Raw genomic sequence first — 25878 nt, 5'->3', positions numbered from 1 at the left:
GGAGTGTGGTTAAGTCAGGTATGAGACCTGAGCCAACTCCCCGTGCTTACCGTGGTCAGTCGTACTGGTCAGGCACCGTGTTATGCGGTGGAGCGCACGTTGCCCCCAGTACGCGTGCTTAGCCCGGTGCTCTACATCCCAGCTCCCCGGATCAGCTGGGCTAGAGTGGGCAGGTGCCATGAAGCCGGCTCTGCGCATCTGGTCTCCAGTGCTTCTCCTCGGGCCGGGGTACATGGCACCAGCCCTACGCATGGTTGTTACAGGAATTAAATTGCTCTATGTTTTGATACCCAATTCAAATTAAACACTCTCTGTTTTCGGTTGTTTCTCTTTGTTATTTTCGTGTTCATTTGAACAAATATGGACACGTACCACGCTGCACCTTGGTCCTCACCTTCTTCCACCAACAACAGCCGTTACACATCCCCTCTTGCTCTTTTGCCCCCCAGTATCTCTACTTGCACATCATCATCTGCACATCTACCACTCCAGTGTTAATGCTAAATTGTAATTATTTCTCCTCTTAAGTCCTATTTATTGCCTTACCTCCCTACTCTTCTACATTTGCACACACTGTACATAGATTTTTCTATTGTATTATTGACTGTATGTTTGTTTATGTGTAACTGTGTTGTTGATTGTGTCGCACTGCTTTGCTTTATGTTGGCCAGGTCACAGTTGTAAATGAGAACTTGTTCTCAACTGGCCTAACTGGCTAAATAAAGGTGAAATAAACTGGTGTTCCATCCCTGCAACATCCACAATGGATAATTCCACTCAGACAGGTGTGAATCAAACAGCTGTCTCACGTGCCATAACATTTTTATATATATTTGCCACTGCTTGACTAAATAAATCTCGGCTGACCAACAGCTTATCGACCAAACGATCGACCAGTAGACTAAATGGGGTCAGCCCTACACCTGACACAGGGACACTGAGGTGTCACAGTAAAACCTAAACCCTGGATAGAGGGGCTCAGTGAATGTGGAGGTGAATGTGTGCAGGTGGGTCAGTGTGTCAAAGGAGACTCTGTAGAAGGACAGAGTGCCGGCAGGCCAGTCCAGATACACTCCTACTCTGTGGAAGCTGGATGAGGGGGCTTCTATGGAAGTGGGTTTATGATTGTGCCAGGCCGTGTAATGTTGGTCAGAGCATTGCAGACTCCAGGACTTGTCATTTAATCCAATCAGACAGTCTGTACTCTTTCCTCTCCTGCTGATTCCTTTATATGTCACTCCTATAACAGCCCTTCTCCCACTCCACTCTACCTCCCAGTAACAGCGTCCAGTCAGACCCTCTCTACACAGCACCTGTCTGCAGTACTCAAATCTCTCTGGGTGATCAGGATACGGCTGCTTCTCTCTCCTACGTGTCACCTTTCTGTTCTCCTCAGACAGAGAGAGCTGTTGGTTTACTGTGTTTGGGTCCAGTGTGAGATCACAGGCATCTGATGGGGGACACCAAGACACAATATATAGTTAATCGTCTTCATATAAAAAGGTAATTTAAGACTTGTTGAATGATCAGTATCTTCAGAAAGTATTCACAACCCTTGACTTTCCCCACATTTTATTGTGATACAGCCTGAAAATGGATTCTATTACATTTTTTTTAGCCAATGGCACAATACAACATAATGTCAATGTTTTACCAAATGTTTACAAATTAATTCAATGGAAACTGAAATGTCTTGAGTCAATAAGTATTCAAGCCCTTCGTTATGGCAAGCCCAAATTAGTAACAATTTGCTTAACAAGTCACATAATAAGTTGCATGGACTCACTCTGTGTACAATAATTGTGTTTATCATGATTTTTGAAAGACTACCTCATCTCTGTACCCCAAACATACAATTATCTGTAAGGTCCCTCAGTCGGGCAGTGAATTTCAAACACAAATTCAACCACAAAGACCAAAGAGGTTTTCCAATGCCTCGCAAAGAAGGGCACCTATTGCTAGATAGGTTAAAAAAAAAAAAGTTAAAACAGATATTGAATATCCCTTTGAGTATGGTGAAGTTATTAATTACACTTTGGATGGTTTATCAATACACCCAGTCACTATAAAGATACTGGCATCCTTCCTAACTCAGTTACTGGAGAGAAAGGAAACCGCTCAGGGTTTTCACCATGAGGCCAATGGTGACTTTAAAACAGTTACAGAGTTTAATGGCTGGAGAAAACTGAGGATGGATCAACAACATTGTAGTTACCCTACAATACTAACCTAATTGACAGAGTGAAAAGAAGGAAGCCTGTACAGAATAAAAATATTCCAAAACATGCGTCCTGTTTGCAAAAAGTAACTAAAGTAATACTGTGAAAATTGTGGCAAAGCAATTAACTTTTTGTCTTGAATATAAAATGCTATGTTTGTGGCAAATCCAATAAAACACATTATTGAGTACCACTCTCCATATTCAAGCATGGTGGTGGCTGCATCATGTAATGGTTCTGCTTGTAATCGTTAAGGACTGGGGAGTTTTTCAGGATAAAATAAACTGAACTGAGCTAAGCACAGGCAAAATCCTAGAGGAAAATCTGGTTCAGTCTGCTTTCCACCAGACACTGGGAGAATAATTATCCTTTCAGCAGGACAATAACCTAAAACACAAGGCCAAATCTACACTGGACTTGCTTACCAAGAAGACAATGAATGTTTCTGAGTGGCGGAGTTACAGTTTTTGGTTAAATCTACTTGAAAATCTATGGCAAGACCTGAAAATGTTTTCTCGCAATGATCAGCAACCAACTTGACAGAGTTCGAAGAGCGTTGAAAGGAATACTGGGTAAATGTTGCACAATCCAGGTGTGGTAAACTCTTAAAAATTACCCAGAAAGACTCACAGCTGTAATCTCTGCCAAAATATGCTTCTACAAAGTATTGACTCAGGGGTGTGAATACTTATGTAAAGTAGGTTATTATGGGATATTGTGTGTAGATGGGTGAGATACAATTTTGAATTCAGGCTGAGGCATAACAAAATGTGGAATAAGTCAAGGGGTATGACTACATTCTGAAGGCATATACTCTATGGTCATATATTCCACCCACCCACCCACCCACACAAAATAAAACCCCAACAGTCCTGTCAGTGTGTAACCACAGATACATAGCTCACTTATCAAGCAAGCTATGAAACATTATATTTATTTGAGTCAACTTGAAATAAGTATTAACAGGCTAATTCTTCACAGCAGTCAACACTCACATTTTCTAGGCCAAGGTTTGATTGTGTTCACTCCACCAGGTTCCACACTGTAAGGGAAGCAGAAGTAGACAGTAAATTATAAAAACAAGAAGTGATGCAGTCAGTCTTTCCTGAACCCCAAGAGTGACTGGCATGTATAGTATTGATATTAGCCCTCCAAGTACAATGAAGAGCAAAACATGCTGCTCTGTTCGGAGCCATCTGCATCTTAACTAGGTCCTTCTTTGCAGCAATTGACTACGACTGGACAATAATCAAGATAAGATAAAACTAGAGTCTGCTTTGTGTGGTGTCAGAGACAGACCTCTCTCCATCTTTACAATTTTACATCTTTACAACCATTGAATCTATATGTTTTGACCATGACAGTTTACATTCTAAGGTAACACCAAGTAATTTAGTCTCCTCAACTTGCTCAACAGTCACACTATTCATTACCAGATTCAGCTGAGGTCTAGAACTTAGGGAATGATTTGTACCAAATATAATGCTCTTAGTTTTAGAGATATTCAGGGCCAGTTTATTTCTGGCCACCCATTCCAAAAGTGACTGCAACTCTTTGTTTAGAGTTGATTTTAGAGGTTGACTGATTAATCGGAATGGCCAATTAATTAGGGCCGATTTCAAGTTTTCATAACAATCAGAAATCGGTATTTTTGTGCGCCGATTTCCGATTTAATTTTTTTAATAATTATACCTTTATTTAACTAGGCAAGTCAGTTAAGAACACATTCTTATTCTCAATGACAGCCTAGGAACGGTGGGTTAACTGCCTCGTTCAGGGGCAGAACGACAGATTTTCACCTTGTTAGCTCAGGGGATCCAATCTTGCAACCGCACAGTTACTAGTCCAACGCTCTAACCATTGCACTCCACGAGTAGCCTGCCTGTTACGCGAATGCAGTAGAAGCCAAGGTAAGTTGCTAGCTAGCATTAAACATATCTTATAAAAAACAATCAATCATAATCACTAGTTATAACTACTAATCCAGGTTAGCAGGCAATATAAACCAGGTGAAATTGTGTCATTTCTCTTGCATTCATTGCACGCAGAGTCAGGGTATATGCAACAGTTTGGACCGCCTGGCTCATTGTGAACTAATTTGCCAGAATTCTACGTAATTATAACATAACATTGAAGGTTGTGCAATGTAACAAGAATAATTAGACTTAGGGATGCCACCCGTTAGATAAAATACAGAACGGTTCCGTATTTCACTGAAAGAATAAATGTTTTATTTTCGAAATGATAGTTTCCGGATTCCACCATATTAATGACCAAAGGCTCGTTCGTATTTCTGTGTGTTATTATGTTATAATTAAGTCTGATTTGATAGAGCAGTCTGACTGAGCAGCAGCAGGCCCGTAATCATTAATTCAAACAGCACTTTCGTGCGTTTTGCCAGCAGCTCTTCGCAAGCACAGCGCTGTTTATGACTTCAAGCCTATCAGCCTAATGGCTGGTGTAACCAATGTGAAATGGCTCGCTAGTTAGCTGGGGGTGCGCTAATAGTTAAACGCTAAACTGTTTCAAACGTCACTCGCTTTTAGATTTGGAGTGGTTTGCCGTGGCTTTTGTGGAGCGAAGGGTAACGCTGCTTCAAGTGTGGCTGTTGTCGATGTGTTCCTGGTTCGAGCCCAGGTAGGAGCGAGGAGAGGGACGGAAGCTATACTGTTACACTGGCAATACTATAGTGCCTATAAGAACATCCAATAGTTAAAGGTAAATTAAATACAAACGGTATAGAGAGAAATAGTCCTATAAATACTATATTAACTACAACCTAAAACCTCTTACCTTGGAATATTGAAGTCTCATGTTAAAAGGAACCACCAACTTTCATATGTTCTCATGTTCTGAGCAAGGAACTTAAACGTTAGTTTTTTACATGGCACACATTTTTACATGGCATATTGGCACATTTTTACTTTCTTCTCCAACACTTTGTTTTTGCATTATTTAGACAAAATTGAACATGTTTCATTATTTATTTGAGGCGAAATTGATTTATATTATGTTAAAATAAGTGTTCATTCAGTATTGTTGTAATTGTCATTATTACAACAAAAAAACAGATTAATCGGTATCGGCATCGGCGTTGAAAAATCATAATCGGTCGACCTCTAGTTGATTTCTCTAGCTGTGGTTGTATCATCAGCATACATGGCCTGGGACTTGTTTAATGCCAGTGGCAGAATAATTTTGCACGCCCATTTTTTCAGTTTTTGATTTGTTAAAAAAGTTTGAAATATCAATAAATGTCATTCCACTTCATGGTTGTGTCCCACTTGTTGTTGATTCTTCACAAAAAAATACAGTTTTATATCTTTATGTTTGAGCCTGAAATGTGGCAAAAGGTCGCAAAGCTCAAGGGGCCCGAATACTTTCGCAAGGCACTCTAGATGTGCAAGGAGTTGACTCCGCCTAGTAGGAGGATATAAATATACGTATGTGCTTGTGTAATCATGCTTAGTGTAATCATCTTTGCAGTTGTTTGACCCAGAGGGTGAATAAACTCGGTTTGATCTTTTTCTAGACGTTTATTTGAGTTTTTTACTTTGTTTGTTCATAAACAGTTTACATCACATACTCTATCAAGCATTTCACAAACATACTAGATACTGACTGTTATCACTTGGTGGCCTATAGCAACATCCCCAAAAAATAGGCATTAGATGAGGCAGATGAACCTGCAACCACAACACTTCAATAACATGTGAAGGTGTGATTACAGTTTTGCAAGGAATGACATCACCAAATCCTTAAATAATTGCTGACACTGGGCCTGCTTTCCAACTTTGTCTGGGACTCTGAGAAACTTGTATTGTGCTTTGATGAAAGTTGGGTTTCATAAACTTAGCAGGTATCTGTATAGCACTCACTCTAATGGTGGTAGGTTGTCGTTCGCTGCTGGTTAGGGTGCTGGCGACGAAGACAGATAGTGAGGAGGAATTTGGGGACTCTAGAAACCTCATGGAGTATCAAAGGAAGAGAGTGATGGCGAGAAGAACGATTAAGACAGCGAAAAGGGAGGCATGACATGAATTTTGCTCCACTATTGGCAGAGGGACCGAAATTGGTGCGGTTTGCTAAAAGACTGTGTATCTTACAGTGGGCTGGGTCCTATATAACTACAGGGGAGGTGTTGTAGACTGTGTATCTTACAGTGGGCTGGGTCCTATATAACTACAGGGGAGGTGTTGTAGACTGTGTATCTTACAGTGGGCTGGGTCCTATATAACTACAGGGGAGGTGTTGTAGACTGTGTATCTTACAGTGGGCTGGGTCCTATATAACTACAGGGGAGGTGTTGTAGACTGTGTATCTTACAGTGGGCTGGGTCCTATATAACTACAGGGGAGGTGTTGTAGACTGTGTATCTTACAGTGGGCTGGGTCCTATATAACTACAGGGGAGGTGTTGTAGACTGTGTATCTTACAGTGGGCTGGGTCCTATATAACTACAGGGGAGGTGTTGTAGACTGTGTATCTTACAGTGGGCTGGGTCCTATATAACTACAGGGAGGTGTTGTAGACTGTGTATCTTACAGTGGGCTGGGTCCTATATAACTACAGGGGAGGTGTTGTAGACTGTGTATCTTACAGTGGGCTGGGTCCTATATAACTACAGGGGAGGTGTTGTAGACTGTGTATCTTACAGTGGGCTGGGTCCTATATAACTACAGGGGAGGTGTTGTAGACTGTGTATCTTACAGTGGGCTGGGTCCTATATAACTACAGGGGAGGTGTTGTAGACTGTGTATCTTACAGTGGGCTGGGTCCTATATAACTACAGGGGAGGTGTTGTAGACTGTGTATCTTACAGTGGGCTGGGTCCTATATAACTACAGGGGAGGTGTTGTAGACTGTGTATCTTACAGTGGGCTGGGTCCTATATAACTACAGGGGAGGTGTTGTAGACTGTGTATCTTACAGTGGGCTGGGTCCTATATAACTACAGGGGAGGTGTTGTAGACTGTGTATCTTACAGTGGGCTGGGTCCTATATAACTACAGGGAGGTGTTGTAGACTGTGTATCTTACAGTGGGCTGGGTCCTATATAACTACAGGGGAGGTGTTGTAGACTGTGTATCTTACAGTGGGCTGGGTCCTATATAACTACAGGGGAGGTGTTGTAGACTGTGTATCTTACAGTGGGCTGGGTCCTATATAACTACAGGGGAGGTGTTGTAGACTGTGTATCTTACAGTAGGCTGGGTCCTATATAACTACAGGGGAGGTGTTGTAGACTGTGTATCTTACAGTGGGCTGGGTCCTATATAACTACAGGGGAGGTGTTGTAGACTGTGTATCTTACAGTGGGCTGGGTCCTATATAACTACAGGGGAGGTGTTGTAGACTGTGTATCTTACAGTGGGCTGGGTCCTATATAACTACAGGGGAGGTGTTGTAGACTGTGTATCTTACAGTGGGCTGGGTCCTATATAACTACAGGGGAGGTGTTGTAGACTGTGTATCTTACAGTGGGCTGGGTCCTATATAACTACAGGGGAGGTGTTGTAGACTGTGTATCTTACAGTGGGCTGGGTCCTATATAACTACAGGGGAGGTGTTGTAGACTGTGTATCTTACAGTGGGCTGGGTCCTATATAACTACAGGGGAGGTGTTGTAGACTGTGTATCTTACAGTGGGCTGGGTCCTATATAACTACAGGGGAGGTGTTGTAGACTGTGTATCTTACAGTAGGCTGGGTCCTATATAACTACAGGGGAGGTGTTGTAGACTGTGTATCTTACAGTGGGCTGGGTCCTATATAACTACAGGGGAGGTGTTGTAGACTGTGTATCTTACAGTTCTAACAACTTTTTGTAGCAGGCATTAGACTATAGAAAATTAACACAGGTCTCATCAACAATCTCTCAAGCCCACGGGCTAGTGATTAGCCAGTTAATCTTTATATTTCAAGTTTAGCCAACTTATGTTCATTGATACTCCTGCTGTAGTAGTGTCTGCTCTGCTCTCAATCTGAGGAGTTGAGACATAAACAGGGTTTCATTAGAAAAGGTTAACTTCTCCTCTATTACAGTATAATGTCTCCATGTGTTGTGGTGTACATATGACCCATTCTGTTGGACCAAACCTCAAATGCAAATAGAGAGTTGAAAACCCTTGTCAGAGAGGAAGATTTGATCTCTCAACTTTGTTAGCGAGAGTGGCTGGGCGAGGGGCTTAGTGTGTGTGTGTAATGTAAACCAAAGAGGAAGAGGTGAAGCGAGATTTTTCACTTTCACTCAAATATGTCCAAAATAAGGCCACTCGCGTTTCTATAAGCATATTTTAAGCTTGTCGTCTGCCTTCCCAACTTTGAGACAACGACTCCTACTGTTAGGGCGGAGACATGAGCATCTCGACATTATATACAGATCTCTGGTGTAAATGGGAAGGTGCACAGCAGAGAAGGAGCGAACGAGACCAAAAAAACAACATGAGAACAAGGGGACATAAATGCTCATAAAAAAAATGAAAAATACAAAAATTCTCAATTCTGTGATACCGGCATTTGGAATATTGCTCAACATTATTTATTTGGCATTTAATAGGCCACCTCACATCTTATCCACGGGATCCTATGAACTTGGAAGTAATAAAGTATTTCAATGTTTTTTTTCTCAGGTTGTGGTTTGTGTGTTGGTGTGTTCAGACCTCTGACGCCGGCCCATACTGGTTAATACAAAGGTGGTGATAGAGCTATGCTACTCTGATCTACCAGTACCTGTCCCTCCACTCAGGTGGTCTACTCTGATCTACCAGTATCTGTCCCTCCACTCAGGTGGTCTACTCTGATCTACCAGTATCTGTCCCTCCACTCAGGTGGTCTACTCTGATCTACCAGTACCTGTCCCTCCACTCAGGTGGTCTACTCTGATCTACCAGTATCTGTCCCTCCACTCAGGTGGTCTAGATCTACCAGACACTTGTCCCTCCACTCAGGTGGTCTACTCTGATCTACAGACACTTGTCCCTCCACTCAGGTGGTCTACTCTGATCTACCAGTACCTGTCCCTCCACTCAGGTGGTCTACTCTGATCTACCAGACACTTGTCCCTCCACTCAGGTGGTCAGATCTACCAGACACTTGTCCCTCCACTCAGGTGGTCTATCTGATCTACCAGACACCTGTCCCTCCACTCAAGTGGTCTACTCTGATCTACCAGTACCTGTCCCTCCACTCAGGTGGTCTACTCTGATCTACCAGTACCTGTCCCTCCACTCAGGTGGTCTACTCTGATCTACCAGTACCTGTCCCTCCACTCAGGTGGTCTATTCTGATCTACCAGACACTTGTCCCTCCAGGGTGGTCTATTCTGATCTACCAGACACTTGTCCCTTGAGGTCTACTCTGATCTACCAGTACCTGTCCCTCCACTCAGGTGGTCTACTCTGATCTACCAGTACCTGTCCCTCCACTCAGGTGGTCTACTCTGATCTACCAGTACCTGTCCCTCCACTCAGGAGGTCTCAAGCTCTATTGCAGTATGTCAATCATCAACACATATTGACACAAACCCTCTACATACTTGAGTTTCTCCAGTCTGCAGTGTGGATCCTCCAGTCCAGCAGAGAGCAGTCTGACTCCTGTGTCTCCTGAGCGATTGTTACTCAGGTCCAGCTCTTTCAGGTGTGAGGGGTTTGACCTCAGAGCTGAGACCAGAGATGCACAGCCTTCCTCTTCGACTCCACAGAGCGACAAGCTGCAGAGAGTTAAACATGATTTCAAAATCACACTGCTATTCTTTGAACATAAAAAGATGCATCTAAAAATAATAAAAGTATCTTAGGAAAGTAGTCAGGCCCCTTGAAGTTTACCAAAAGTATCTTAGGAAAGTAGTCAGGCCCCTTGAAGTCTACCAAAAGTCTCTTAGGAAAGTAGTCAGGCCCCTTGAAGTTTGCCAAAAGTCTCTTAGGAAAGTAGTCAGGCCCCTTGAAGTTTGCCAAAAGTCTCTTAGGAAAGTAGTCAGGCCCCTTGAAGTCTACCAAAGGGCACCTAAAGGACTCAGACCATGAGAAACAAGATGAAAGCAAGATTGAACTCTTAGGCCTGAATGCCAAGCATCACGTCTGGAGGAAATCTGACACCATCCCTACGGTGAAGCATGGTGGTGGCAGCATCATGCTGTGGGGATGTTTTTCAGCGGCAGGGACTGGGAGACCAGTCAGGATCGAGGAACGATTAACGGAGGAAAGTACAGAGAGATCCTTGATGAAAACCTGCTCCAGAGCGCTCAGGACCTAACTGGGGCGACGGTTCATCTTCCTACAGAACAGCGACCCTAAACACACACCCAAGACAATGCAGGAGTGGCTTTGGGACAAGTCTCAATGTCCTTGAGTGGCCCAGCCACAGTCCGGACTTGAACCCGATCAAACATCTCTGGAGACCTTAAAATAGCTGTGCAGCAGTGCTCCCCATCCAAACTGAGAAGAATGGGAGAAACTCCCCAAATACAGGTGTGCCAAGCTTGTAGCGTCATACCCAAGAAGACTCGAGGCTGTAATCGCTGCCAAAGGTGCTTCAACAAAGTACTGAGTAAAGGGTCAGAATACTTACGTAAATGTGAAATTCTCAGTTTTTTTTATTTATACATTTGCACAAAAAAAAATCTAAAAACATGTTTTTGCTTTGTCATTATGGGGTATTGTGATGTCATTATGGGGTATTGTGATGTCATTATGGGGTATTGTGATGTCATTATGGGGTATTGTGATGTCATTACGGGGTATTGTGATGTCATTACGGGTGTTGTGATGTCATTACGGGGTATTGTGATGTCATTACGGGGTTTGTGATGTCATTACGGGGTGTTGTGATGTCATTACGGGGTATTGTGATGTCATTACGGGGTATTGTGATGTCATTACGGGGTATTGTGATGTCATTACGGGTTGTGATGTCATTATGGGGTATTGTGATGTCATTATGGGTTATTGTGATGTCATTATGGGGTATTGTGATATTGTGATGTCATTATGGGGTATTGTGATGTCATTATGGGGTGATGTCATTATGGGGTGTTGTGATGTCATTATGGGGTATTGTGATGTCATTATGGGGTATTGTGATGTCATTATGAGGTATTGTGATGTCATTATGGGGTATTGTGATGTCATTATGGGGTATTGTGATGTCATTATGGGGTATTGTGATGTCATTATGGGGTATTGTGATGTCATTATGGGGTATTGTGATGTCATTATGGGGTATTGTGTGTAGATTGAAAAAACTATTTAATCCATTGGAGATTAAGGCTATAACGTAACAAAATGTGGAAAAAGTTAAGGGGTCTGAATACTTTCCAAATACACTGAAGATACAGTAAAGTCTACATCTGTGTGTGTGGGTATATATATATATATATACACACATTACATTGAATTGTGTATTTTCATCCTTAAACACACGTGGATCTGGTGAACATCTACCACCTGTTGACCAACTACAGGAACACTGACCTCAGAGTCTCCAGTTTACAGTGGGGATTCCCCAGTCCAGCAGAGAGCAGCTTCACTCCTGAATCCTTCAGGTCATTGTTACTCAGATCCAGCTCTCTCAGATGTGAGGAGTTTTGGCTGAGAACTGAGGCCAACACTTCACAAGATGCTTCTGTGAGTTTACAGCCAGCGAGTCTATGAACAGAGTAAGCATTTAAATGTAAAACCATTATATGTGGATCTAATTAAAGGTTATATCTTGTTGACCAACTACAGGAATACTGACCTCAGAGTCTCCAGTTTACAGTGGGGATTCCCCAGTCCAGCAGAGAGCAGCTTCACTCCTGAATCCTTCAGGTCATTGTTACTCAGATCCATCTCTCTCAGATGTGAGGTGTTTGAACTGAGAGCTGAGACCAACACTTCACAGGATGTGTCTGTGAGGTTACAGTCAGTGAGTCTGTCAGCACAGAGTAAACCCCATTACAGACAGGTTGTATTATAACGGTACGTTTAGCTTTCATTTCTTACACATTTACCAGGTCTAATGTTTACAACGTGAATACATGGCTAGATGTTGCAACTGTATTTGATCCGTTTTTTATTGTCTTTTGTTCAAGAGTTTTCAGCTGATAGACAATCTAGTCCACCAACGAAACTGCTTTTCTTACAAAGATCATCTTGGAACTCCAGAACTAGGGTTGAATATTTTCCCTGTATTTTACAAATGTTCCATACTGAAAATAGACATTTTCTCCCAGGTAACCCAGTCTTTCCCGCCAAAACTGGAAGTGTCATTCTAAAGCATATAAAGCATATTAATAAGACATGTTAAATGTGTATTTTACACTCTAGCAGTACGTTCAGACAAATATCATCAAAGACAAAGACGTTCTGAGCATTTCACCCTCAAAGCTCCCTGACAGTAAAAACAACCCTATGGGTTAATAGCCGGGTCTGGAGGAGCACCAACAGCCACCAGTCTAATGAATCCATTTAACTACAAAAGCCTCACTGGACCCCCCCCTCCGTGTCAATGTCATTACTGACAGTAAAAACAACCCTATGGGTTAATAGCCGGGTATGGAGGAGCACCAACAGCCACCAGTCTAATGAATCCATTTAACTACAAATGCCTCACTGGACCCCCTCCGTGTCAATGTCATTACTGACAGTAAAAACAACCCTATGGGTTAATAGTCTGGAGGAGCACCAACAGCCACCAGTCTAATGAATCCATTTAACTACAAATGCCGGGTCTGGAGTGTCAATGTCACCAGTCAAAAAAAACCCTATGGGTTAATAGCCAGGAGCACAGCCACCAGTCTAATGAATCCATTTAACTACAAATGCCTCACTGGACCCCCCTCCGTGTCAATGTCATTTGGTTGTGTTTACGAAGGTGTTAGGTAACATTAGAAAACCAAATGTAAATATTTGAACTTTTTCATTAGCTTATGTTAACAAAAATAAAAAGCTAAAATATCACAGAATTGTATGTGTAAAAGTGTCAAATCTATTTTATTCATGGAGTACCTTTGTTACAACTATGAAAACACAAAAGCAGATTTGCAGATAACTTTTTATAACGACAAAACAAATAAAAATAGTCAAAGACAAAGGCATGTGGTGGATGAAGAAAATATCAGCAGCCTAAACTAATCATTACTGTTCAATGTCACGTACTAAACTAATCAGTAGTGTTCAATGTCACATACTAAACTAATCATTACTGTTCAATGTCACATACTAAACTAATCATTAGTGTTCAATGTCACGTACTAAACTAATCATTACTGTTCAATGTCACGTACTAAACTAATCATTAGTGTTCAATGTCACGTACTAAACTAATCATTAGTGTTCAATGTCACATACTAAACTAATCATTAGTGTTCAATGTCACGTACTAATCAGTAGTGTTCAATGTCACGGACTAATCATTAGTGTTCAATGTCACGTACTAAACTAATCATTAGTGTTCAATGTCACGAACTAAACTAATCATTAGTGTTCAATGTCACATACTAAACTAATCATTAGTGTTCAATGTCACGGACTAATCATTAGTGTTCAATGTCATGTACTAAACTAATCATTAGTGTTCAATGTCACGGACTAATCAGTAGTGTTCAATGTCACGTACTAATCATTAGTGTTCAATGTCACGTACTAAACTAATCATTAGTGTTCAATGTCACGTGCACAAACTAATCATTTCCTGTTCAATGTCACTAAACTAAACAATCAATCATTAAAATGTCACAAACTAATCATGAAAAATGAACTAATGTTCATGTAGTGTTCAATGTCACAGGGACTAATCATAGATTAGTGTTCAATGTCATATACTAGTAATCATTAGTGTTCAATGTCATAAACTGGAATGAGAATCAGATCATAGTGTTCAATGTCACGTACTAATCAGTAGTGTTCAATGTCACGTACTAATCAGGGAGACTAATGATAGTGTTCAATGTCACGTCAGTTCATATTTATGTACAATGAAAGTCCTTTCCTGACTAAATCAAGTCCTAAACCCAACAATCAAGATCAATAAACACACAAGTTCCAAATACAAACTAGAATGACAATGTAGATGAAAAGAACATTAAGCAAGACTGTGATAGATGTAGATGTACAGAGTCAGTTCCATATTTATGAGCAGGGAGACTGGAATGATAGATGTAGATGTACAGAGTCAGTTCCATATTTATGAGCAGGGAGACTGGAATGATAGATGTAGATGTACAGAGTCAGTTCCATATTTATGAGCAGGGAGACTGGAATGATAGATGTAGATGTACAGAGTCAGTTCCATATTTATGAGCAGGGAGACTGGAATGATAGATGTAGATGTACAGAGTCAGTTCCATATTTATGAGCAGGGAGACTGGAATGATAGATGTGATGTACAGAGTCAGTTCCATATTTATGAGCAGGGAGACTGGAATGATAGATGTAGAGTCAGTTCCATATTTATGAGCAGGGAGACTGGAATGATAGATGTAGATCGTTCCATATTTATGAGCAGGGAGACTGGAATGATAGATGTAGATGTACAGAGTCAGTTCCATATTTATGAGCAGGAGACTGGAATGATAGATGTAGATGTACAGATCAGTTCCATATTTATGAAAGACTGGAATGATAGATGTGATGTACAGAGTCAGTTCCATGTTTATGAAGGGAGACTGGAATGATAGATGTGATGTCAGAGTCAGTTCCATAATCAGGAGACTAGTGTTCAATGTCACGTACCATATTTATGAAACAGGGAGACTAATGATGTGTCAATGTCAGAGTCACCATAATGAGCAGGGAGACTGGAATGATCAGATGTAGATGTACAGAGTCACCATAATGAGCAGGAGACTGGAATGATAGAATGTCAGAGTCAGTTCCAAATTTATGAAAACTGGAAACATAGAGTGAAAGTCAGTTCCATATTTATGAGCAAGACTGGAATAAACCCAACAATTCAATTTATGAGCAATAAACAGATGTAGATGAAATACCAAATGAAGACAATGAAATGAAAAGAACACCATAGAGAAGGTGAATGATAGATGTAGATGTACAGAGTCAGTTCCATATTTATGAGCAGGGAGACTGGAATGATAGATGTAGATGTACAGAGTCAGTTCCATATTTATGAGCAGGGAGACTGGAATGATAGATGTAGATGTACAGAGTCAGTTCCATATTTATGAGCAGGGAGACTGGAATGATAGATGTAGATGTACAGAGTCAGTTCCATATTTATGAGCAGGGAGACTGGAATGATAGATGTAGATGTACAGAGTCAGTTCCATATTTATGAGCAGGGAGACTGGAATGATAGATGTAGATGTACAGGGTCAGTTCCATATTTATGAGCAGGGAGACTGGAATGATAGATGTAGATGTACAGAGTCAGTTCCATATTTATGAGCAGGGAGACTGGAATGATAGATGTAGATGTACAGAGTCAGTTCCATATTTATGAGCAGGGAGACTGGAATGATAGATGTAGATATACACTACAGATGAAAAGTTTGGGGTCACTTAGAAATGTTCTTGTTTTTGAAAGAAAAGCACATTTCTTGTCCATTAAAATAATATTGAATTGATCAGAAATATAGTGTAGACATTGTTAGTGTTGTAAATGACAATTGTAGCTGGAAACGTTGGATTTCTTATGGAATATCGACATCGGCCTAAACCAAGATTATCATTTTAAAAGGCTAATTGATCATTAGGAAACCCTATATTTATATATATATATATAAACTGGGTGCTTACAGAGAACAGTCCATGGCTTGGGTGGCTGGAGTCTTTCCAGGCCTTCCTTTCACACCGCCTGATAGAGGTCCTGGATGGCAGGGAGCTCGGCCCCAGTGATGTACTGGGCTGTCCGTACCACCCTCTGTAGCGCCATGTGATTGAGGGCTGTGCTGTTGCCAGAACAGGCAGTGATGCAGCCAGTCAAGATGCTCTCAATGGTGCAGCTGTTTAACGTTTTGAGGATTGGAAGGCCCGCAGTGGATTAGGTGAAAAGCTTCAAGTTACTCAGAGTACATATCACTGACAATCTGAACTGGTCCACCCACATAGATGATGTGGTGAAGAACACAAAACAGTGCCTCTTCAACCTCACTTGACTAAAATACAGTACATTTATATTAAATGGGTAAAACCGTATGTAAACATAACTAAAGTGACCAGAGTTCCATTATTAAAGTGACGAGTGTTCCATTATTAAAGTGACGAGTGTTCCATTATTAAAGTGACGAGTGTTCCATTATTAAAGTGACGAGTGTTCCATTATTAAAGTGACGAGTGTTCCATTATTAAAGTGACCAGTGTTCCATTATTAAAGTGACGAGTGTTCCATTATTAAAGTGACGAGTGTTCCATTAATAAAGTGACGAGTGTTCCATATCTATGTACATATGGCAGCACCCTCCAAGGTGCATGGATGAGTAACTGGGTGGTACCCGGCTAGTGACTGTGACTAAGTTCAGGTCAGGGTACTGGGTGGATGCCAGCTAGTGATGGCTATTTAACAGTCTGATGGCCTTCAGATAGAGAGACTGAAAAACAGCTTCTGTGCTGGCTTTGATGAACCTGTACTGACCTCGCCTTCTGGATGATATCGGAGTGAACAGGCCGTGGCTGAGGTCCTTGATGATCTTATTTGCCTTCCTGTGACACCGGGTGCTGTAGATGTCCTGGAGGGCAGGCAGTTGGCTCCTGGTGGTGCTTTGGGCAGGCCACATTACCCTCTGGAGAGCCCTGCAGTTATTGCAGTTGCTGTACCAGGCGGTGATACAGCCTGACAGGATGCTCTCATTGGTGCATCTGTAAAAGTTTGTGAGGGTCTTAGGGGCCAAGTCAAATTTCTTCAGCCTCCTGAGGTTGAAGAGGCACTATTGCGCTTTCTTCACCACACCGTCGATGTGGATGGGGGTGTGCTCCCTCTGCTCTCTCCTGAAGTCCACGATCAGCTCCTTCATTTCTTGACGTTGAGGGAGAGGTTATTTTCCTGTCACCACTCCTCCAAGGCCCTCACATCCTCCCTGTAGGCTGTCTCATCATTGTTGGTAATCAGGGTTACTACTGTTGTGTCGTCTGCAAACTTGATTGAGTTGAAGGCGTGTGTGGCCATGCAGTCAAGGGTGAACAGGGAGTACAGGAGGGGGCTGAGCATGCACCCTTGTGGGGTCCCTGTGTTGAGCATCAGCATAGTGGAGGTTTTGTTGCCAACCTTCACCACCTGGGTTTGGCCCGTCAGGAAGTCCAGGACCCAGTTGCACAGGGTGGGGTTCAGACCCAGGGCCCAATATTAATGAGGCTGGGCTATAGTCAATGAACAGCTTTCTTACATAGGTATTCTTCTTGTCCAGATGGGAAAGGGTAGTGTGCAGCGCAATGGCATCGTCTGTGTATCTATTTCGGCGGTAAGCAAATTGAAGTGGGTCTAGAGTGTCAGGTAAGGTAGAGGTGATATGATCCTTAACTAGCCTCTCAAAGCACTTCATGGTTAGAGAAGTGAGTGCTATGGGGCGATAGACATTTAGTTCAGTTATCTTCACTTTCTTGGGTACAGGAACAATGGTGCACATCTTGAAGCAAGTGGGGACAGTAGACTGGGATAGGGAGAGGTTGAATATGTCCGTAAATAGTCGAGCCAGCTGGTCTGTGCATGCTCTGAGGACACGACTAGGGAGGCCGTCTGGGCCGTCAGTCACCCTTGCGAGGGTTAACAAGCTTAAAATGTCTTACTCACATTGGCCAAAGAGAACGAGAGCTCACAGTCATTGGGTCCCCGTGTCTGACGGCCTCAGTCCCCGTGTCAGTGTATACACCAATATTATTCTCAGAGCCAACCCAGAACATGTCCCAGTCCACGTGATCAAAACATTCTAGAAGCATGGATTCCGATTGCTCAGACCAGCGTTGAATAGACCCTAGTACGGGTACTTCCTGTTTGAGTTTCTGCCTATAGGAAATGGTGTCGTGATCTGATTTGCCGAAGGGAGAGTAACAATGGTTGAAATATTTGGAAGCGCGAGTACTGCAGGCGATGTGTTGATAACATTTCTGAAGTGTTTCCCTCAGATTTACTTTATTAAAGTCCCCAGCTACAATAAATGCTGTCTCAGGATATGTGTTTTCCAGTTAGCACAAAGTCCAGCGTAGTTCCTTGATAGCCGTCGTGGTATCAGCTTGAGGGGGAATATACACGGCTGTGATGATAACTAAAGAAAATTATCTCAATGAGGTGTAATGGGGTCGGCATTTGATTGTGAGGTATTCTAGGTCGGGTGAACAAAAGGACTTGAGTTCCTGTACGTTACCACAATCACACCATGAGTAGTTAATCATGAAACATACAACTCTGTCTTTCTTCTTCTTCCCGGAGAGTTCTTTATTTCTATCTGCACGATATAATGAGAACCCAGCAGGCTGTATGGACGGGGACAGTATATCTGGAGAGAGCCATGATTCTGTGAAACAGAGTATGTTACAGTCCCTGATGCATCTCTGGAAGGAGATTCTCACCCTGAGCTCGTCTTCTTTATTGTCCAGGGACTGAACATTAGCAATTAATATACTCTGAAGCCGTGGATGTAGTGCACACCTCCTGAGTCGGACTAAAAGTCTACTCCGAATACCTCTTCTCCGCTGGCGGCGTCTTGGAGCAGCCTCTGGGATAAGTTCAATAGCCTTGGAGGCCGTCTCATCATTGTTGGTAATCAGGGTTACTACTGTTGTGTCGTCTGCAAACTTGATTGAGTTGAAGGCGTGTGTGGCCATGCAGTCAAGGGTGAACAGGGAGTACAGGAGGGGGCTGAGCATGCACCCTTGTGGGGTCCCTGTGTTGAGCATCAGGATCAAACAAAGGATCAATTTCAGGAAAGTGGTATTCCTGGTTGAAATGTTGGTTGGTGAGTAACCACCTCTATGATATCCAAAAGTTATTTCCGTCTGTATGTGATAATGCAAAAGAACGTTCTGGGCTAATAATACACAACAACAAAGTTGCCTAGGAGCCAGGAACAAGGTGGCCATCTTTGAGTCCAGGGAGTACAGGAGCGGGGCTAAGCCCTGTGGGGCCCCGTGTTTAGGGTCAGCGTGGTTGAGGTGATGTAACCTACCATCACTACCTGGGTTGACCAGTCAAGAAGTCCAGGATCCAGTTGTAGAGGGAGGTGTGCGGTCCCAGGGTTCTTAGCTTGGTGACAGCTTGTGGCTTGGAGCATAGACGCCAAGCGTGCTTGTGAATCGGGAAAATCAACACAAAACCAATAGTGGCATAATGAATATGTCAATATGACAGCGGTCAAAAATAGTATATTATTGTCAGTTATTGGACACATTATTTGTGGCCTCGCTCGTGCTTACAGAATTGTGTGCGTCTTTAAGCAACAGTTGGATCTCATTTAGATGTTTTCCCTTGTCCTAACAGTCACCACAAATCTTTGTCACTTTCACTTGATTGCAACACTTCAAACAAGTAGCTTCCAGCAGGGAACTCTGAACTCGGGAATCTCAGAATTCCGACTTCGGTGCGTTCAAGACAACTGGTAACTCCGGGGACAAAACAAACTCGCTCCGACAGGGAAAAAATCTATTTGAACGGTCTTTCAACTCAGAATTCCATGTCGGAAACTCCGGCATCTTTCTAGAGCTCTGACTTTCCAACCTGAAGATAGATCACCGACGTCATGATTTGACCTTGTATTTTTGAGTTCCCAGTTGTCTTGAAAGCACCAACACATGAGTAATTACAGAGCCTTTCTGCAGCACTCCACAACTGGGCCCAGTCTCCAACGTCCCTTCACTGATTTGGATTTAAAGCTGATAACAGGAGCAGTCAAGGCCGGGGTAAAACATTTATCCATGGACACAATTCATTAGAGCTACACAACTTCAGGGTAGATGTAAAAAAACAAGGATGAAATACTATGATCAGAGATCTGGCACCTGCAATGGCACCAAACCATAAACTAAACAGGTATCCCAGCAACCTCTGCTGATTAAACTCAGAGCCACAACGACTGCTATCAAAATAGAAGTCCCTAAATTAAGGTCCATTATTATATTAGAAACACATGGATTTTACTGAACAGGTATCACTTACTGATCAAGTAAAGGAACACTGACCTCAGAGTCTCCAGTTTACATTGTGGATTTCCCAGTCCAGCAGAGAGCAGTTTCACTCCTGAATCCGTCAGGCCATAACATTCATTCAGATCCAGCTCTACCAGATGTGAGGAGTTTGAGCTGAGAACTGAAGCCAACACTTCACATAACGTGTCTGAGAAGTGACAGTCAGTGAGTCTGTCAACACAGAGTAAATACCATGACAGATAAGTTATTATAATGTTACGCTTAGCTTTCCCTGCTAACCCTGTTAGCCCTGCACAACTAATATGTAGGCCTTGTATACATGCCTCAATTATACTTTTTCTGATCAGTTGGTGTTATAAGTTGTTGAAGAGTTTTCAGCCGATAGAAAGTTTAGTCAGCTAATTAAAATAATGTTGTTCCTACATATGGTGAAGTTTAAACTGAGAAATTGTCACAATAGTACTTACAAATCCAGTCAGCCAATGAAAATGCTGCTGTAACTACAATTTATTCTGGTATGCGATATTGACATGAATACTTACAGAGCTTTCCTGCAGCGCCTCACAGCTGGGACCAGTCTCCTACGACCCTCCTCTGATGTCTTGTATACCTTCAGGTCAAACACATCCAGAACCACCTCTGATATCTGCAGCATGTAGGCCAGCGCTGAACAGTGAGCAAGTGTGAGGATTTTGGATGTGTTCTCTGACCTCCAGTATGCTTGGATTTCCTCCTGGACTGACTGGTCTTTCATCTCTATCAGACAGTGGAAGAGATTAATCCACCTCTCAGGGGACATGTTCTTCTGCATCATCTTAAGGGATCGGATCGTTTTCTCGACGCTCTCTGGACTGCTTTCTGTCTGTGTCACCAGACCTCGTAGGAGTTTCTGATTGGCTGCCAGTGACATGCCATGAAGGAAGCAGACAAAAAGGTCCAGGTGTCCATTCTTACTCTCCAAGGCTTTATCCACAGCACTCTTCAGCAGCTCATCCAAGGTTAGCTCTTCAGACGCAGCTCTAGACTTTCTCTTGAGGAAGGGCTTCAGTGCATCCATTTTCTTGTTTGTGTAACAATGGTATATGTAGACAGCTGAGAGAAACTCCTGAATGCTCAGATGATCAAAGCAGTACACCACTCTCTGAAAGAACACAGACTCTTCTTTAAAGATTTGTGTGCACAATCCTGAGTACACTGAGGCTTCTTTGACATCAATGCCATACTCTTTCAGGTCTTCTTCATAGAACATGAGATTACCCTTCTCCAGATGTTCAAACGCCAGCTTCCCCAGCTTCAGAATAATCTCCTTATCTGACTCCATGAGCTCCTCTTGATCCATCTCATCTCGTCCATGATACTTCTGGTTCTTCAGTCTGGTCTGAATGAGCAGGAAGTGTATGGACATCTCAGTCAGAGTCGTGGGCATCTCTCTCCTCTTGTCTGTACTCAACATGTGTTCAAGGACTATTGCAGAAATCCAACAGAAGACTGGAATGTGGCACATGATGTGGAGGCTCCTTGATGTTTTTATGTGTGAGATGATTCTGCTGGCCAGGTCCTCATCACTGAATCTCTTCCTGAAGTACTCCTCCTTCTGTGGGTCATTGAACCCTCGTACCTCTGTTACCTGGTCAACATACTCAGGGGGGATCTGATTGGTTGCTGCTGGTCGGGAGGTTATCCAAAGGAGAGCAGAGGGAAGCAGATTCCCCTTGATGAGGTTTGTCAGCAGAACATCGACAGACGATGTCTGTGTGACATCAGACACCTTTTTGTTGTGCTGGAAATCCAATGGAAGTCTGCTTTCATCCAAACCATCCAAGATGAACATAGATTTACAGGCAGTGAGTTTCTTTGCATTGCCTATGTCAAGTTCTGTGTGGAAATAATTTAGAAGTCCAAGCAGAGTGTACTGCTGATCTTTAATCAAGTTCAGCTCCCAGAAAGGAAGCACAAATATGATATCCACATCTTGGTTTGTCTTCCCTTCAGCCCAGTCTAGGATGAACTTCTGCACAGAGACTGTTTTTCCGATGCCAGCGATGCCCTTCGTCAGCACAGTTCTGATGCTTCTCTCTTGGCCAGGTAAGGGTTTAAAGATGTCATTGCAGTGGATTGCTGTGTCATGTGAGGTTGGTGTCCTGGATGCTGTCTCTAGCTGCCACACCTCATGTTCATTGTTAACCCCTTCACTCTCTCCTTCTGTGATGTAGAGCTCTGTGTAAATCCTGTTGAGGGGAGTTTGAATCCCTGCTTTTTCAATGCCTATCACACATTCATACCTCCTTTTCAGACTGTCTTTGTGGTTTACTATGGCTCTCTGCAGGTTGTCGTCCACTTCAAAGGAAAAGTAAAAATGATGTGTATCAGAAACATTCGTTGACAGGATGAGAAGTGGGCCTTCCACAACTACAGTAACTTATATTATCTCATATTATTATAGTTAACTACTGTAAATCATATTGAGGTATTGACTCAGCACACGTCAACAAGTGGTCTTACTATTTTCAGAGCCTTTTGCATCATTGGGTTCACTCAGGTGCACAGGAAGTGTTCTGGATTTCTTTCTACACTGAGGACAGTCATAGTCTCCTGAAGGAGCAGGTTTCTCCCAGTATCTGGTGATGCACTGTCTGCAGAACCTGTGTCCACAGGAGATTGAGACTGGATCCCTCTGCACCTGCTGACACACTGCACACCTGGACTGATCCTCTGGCAGAGAGCTGAAAGAACATTATTAAAACATAAAGACATTGTGATCCTTCACGTCTATCTCTCAAATATTGTAGATATTAATACTGATCCTCTAACAGAGTAGACCATCCACTACAGAGATAAAGGAGAGAGATAGGTGTAGATGTTAATACTGATCCTCTGGCAGAGTAGACCATCCACCAATGTTCCCTCTAATGTTTTGGGACACTAAGCAAATTCCTGGTCTTGGGAGCGGAAACTTGAACGAGAAAATTCTGTGCAACTTCCGGTGCACATTTACAGTGAACACGGATGCTGTACCCTTACAGTTGTAGACAGTGGCCAATAGGCTATTGTGGCTATTTGAGCATAATGTAGGCCTCTTAGAATGGCCTACCAACCACACCAATGCAACAAATCCCATAACATTTTTACATAGAAATAGCTTTAGCCTATATGTGGTGTTCAATGCAGGCCTACATTGCATGAGACTTTAAGTTTTTACATTATGCAGGGATTGCCATTAATCCTTAAGAGTCTATTGACGTCAATATAAGTTAAAAAAATCCCCATCAAAATCTGTCAGTTTAAGATAGAGATATCCTCTTAATTCACCACATTTGCCTGTTGGCCTTCTGCTTCTGCGGTGGAAGGTGGCCGAGCTACAGCGATGGTTGTCCAACCTGGGTAAAAAGAAAGAAAACTGCCCCCAGGGGGGCCCCCAGGACCGAGTTTGGGAAACCCTGCTATAGCCTACCACCATTGTGTGTTCCCTCTTCTTTCAAACTACCTGTGAGTTATATTTTAACCCCATTTTCTCCCATTGATAGTTACGACTCCTCAATGGGCTCGTAGAGGCGAAGGTTAAACGTTGAGACCCGCCTGGCCGCCTACTTCTTAACACTGTTCCCTTAAACCAAAAGTCAGCCACACCAATGTGTCAGAGCAAACAACGTTCGACTGAAGTCAGCTTGCATGCACCTGGCCTGCCACAATGAGTCGCTAGAGCATGGTGAGCCAAAGATGAGACAAGAAAAGACCCCGGCCAAACCCTTCCCTACCCTGGGACAATTGTACGCTGTCCTATGGGCCCCGGTCATGGAGCATAGGCACTGGGGTGCATTTCCTTACTAAAAGACAAATCAACCCAAAACCACTCATTCCTATAATGTACAGTATTAAATAACACTAATATTTTTATTTTATTTTACCTTTATTTAACCAGGCAAGTCAGTTAAGAACAAACAAAATAACGGCCTAGGAACAGTGGGTAAACTGCCTGTTCAGGGGCAGAACGACAGATTTGTACCTTGTCAGCTCGGGGGTTTGAACTTGCAACCTTCCAGTTCCTAGTCCAACGCTCAAACCACTAGGCTACCCTGCCACCCCTGTGAGAACAAATGTTTTTGTTAACAAATATTTCATTTTGGCGTTATAATAAGGTTGGTAGCAACATGTGAAAACCGTCATGGAAATCTGTTGCCGCTCAGGTCGACCACAAAACCCATAATGCAATGCTCTCTATATGGGCTGGCTGGCTAGCTAGCTAGCAAACAAACAAACAAACAAACGTAGCTACACACAATAACACCAAAAACAATATCAGCATGTTAAGTAGCTAGTTTGTTGTAAAATCGCCTAAACAAGCTGTACTGTCAATTTAGGAGTCTACAATTTCACTATGTTCAACGTGCAGATCGATGTGCCCCACAGAGTGGCTTCAAACGTTAGCAACGGCAGAAATACAGAAACTCCATTGAAATCCTGTTAACGCCCATTGTGTACATTACCCATGCTACGTCAATGGGCCGCGCGGTGCATTCTGGGTGATTATGGGTGCGCTCGCTCAAAAACACAACATTATCATGAATTTCGTCAACAAGAAGAACAACATTACGAATATTTTCCAAGATAGATTGTAATTGATATCTGGTATATTATATAGCTTTGGAATCGTGACATGATGTACTTGCGAGGAAAATAGGCACGTTTCTCGACTCATTCCCTGAACTTTGAGAAGGGAATCCGCGACGATTAGTTTAGCATCCGCGTGACGCTACATGACAACGTAAACTGAATTGGTCGGCAGTCTGCACGGTGGGGCGTTAAACGTTCCTCCATTCATTGTGATTCCTATCTGTTTTCTCTAATATCTCTGGCAACGGCAACATGCAATGGACCCTTCACGGAAGAGGCAGACAAATAGGATAAATGTGCTAGACAATGTTTTTATTCGGTTTTATTTCCTGCAGTGTCTATTAATTGTCTAAATGCACGGCCGCTGTCCCTCTATATGTTGCTAAACGCCTTAGTATACATAATTCCCGAACATTATGAAAACGTGAAAATTACCACCTAAGTGGTCGCTTGTCAGAAAATGTTTTAAAAGTGTCATATTCTTCCTGGGGGTTGTATAATCCATTTATTTGAATTGACTGATTTCCTTATATGAAAGGTAACGCAGTAAAATCTTTGAAATTGTTGCATGTTGCATTTATATTTTTGTTCAATATATTTTGGATGCAATTTGAATGGAATTGATGGAGAGAGAAAGACTGCGATAGAGTGTTGGCCTGTGCACTGATTTAAATAAATTATATTTAAGTGATAGGCTGTTTTAAAGCTCTCCAGCTGCAATAAATATAACAAACGTATCTTTACAATAAAACATGTGACCCCCGAAAACCAGATGTTTAAATTAGACTCGTATTCCGTCCTTATATTACTGTAGTATAGGCTACTTGTCACAAGAAAAAAACCATGAGATGATAGGTCTACATGCATTGTGAACTGCGCTCCATACTGAGATGTGCTGTCTGTCCCCACCCTGAGGGTTGATGATTGATCATGCAGAGAGAAGGCCGTAGAGAAGCCAGATTTAGACATTGCATATAATTC

The 25878-nt window shown here is 42.5% G+C and overlaps 1 protein-coding gene across 5 annotated transcripts; it reads right to left on the bottom strand.

The window, feature by feature from the left end:
• Positions 1-611: 611 nt before the first annotated feature.
• On the bottom strand, positions 612-25033 carry LOC112241618 (NLR family CARD domain-containing protein 3). 5 transcript variants are annotated; one of them, XM_042314767.1, is made up of 8 exons: positions 24290-25033; positions 22789-23009; positions 20829-22623; positions 20320-20496; positions 11954-12127; positions 9756-9929; positions 3215-3261; positions 612-1450 (listed from the first exon to the last, which is right to left on the bottom strand). In XM_042314767.1, coding segments are annotated over exons 2-8 (2901 nt in total). In that variant the 5' UTR covers positions 22790-23009; positions 24290-25033; the 3' UTR covers positions 612-917. The 5 variants fall into 5 exon arrangements, with proteins under 5 accessions (XP_042170701.1, XP_042170699.1, XP_042170700.1 ...); XM_042314765.1 differs by lacking the exon at positions 24290-25033 and adding an exon at positions 23596-24245; XM_042314766.1 differs by lacking the exons at positions 20320-20496; positions 24290-25033 and adding an exon at positions 23596-24245.
• Positions 25034-25878: the final 845 nt, after the last annotated feature.

Source organism: Oncorhynchus tshawytscha, unplaced genomic scaffold (genome assembly GCF_018296145.1).
Source record: "Oncorhynchus tshawytscha isolate Ot180627B unplaced genomic scaffold, Otsh_v2.0 Un_contig_2830_pilon_pilon, whole genome shotgun sequence".
NCBI lineage: Eukaryota > Metazoa > Chordata > Actinopteri > Salmoniformes > Salmonidae > Oncorhynchus > Oncorhynchus tshawytscha.
The sequence above is the reverse complement of the archived record's forward strand: the minus strand, read 5'-3'. Positions and strand labels throughout refer to the sequence as shown.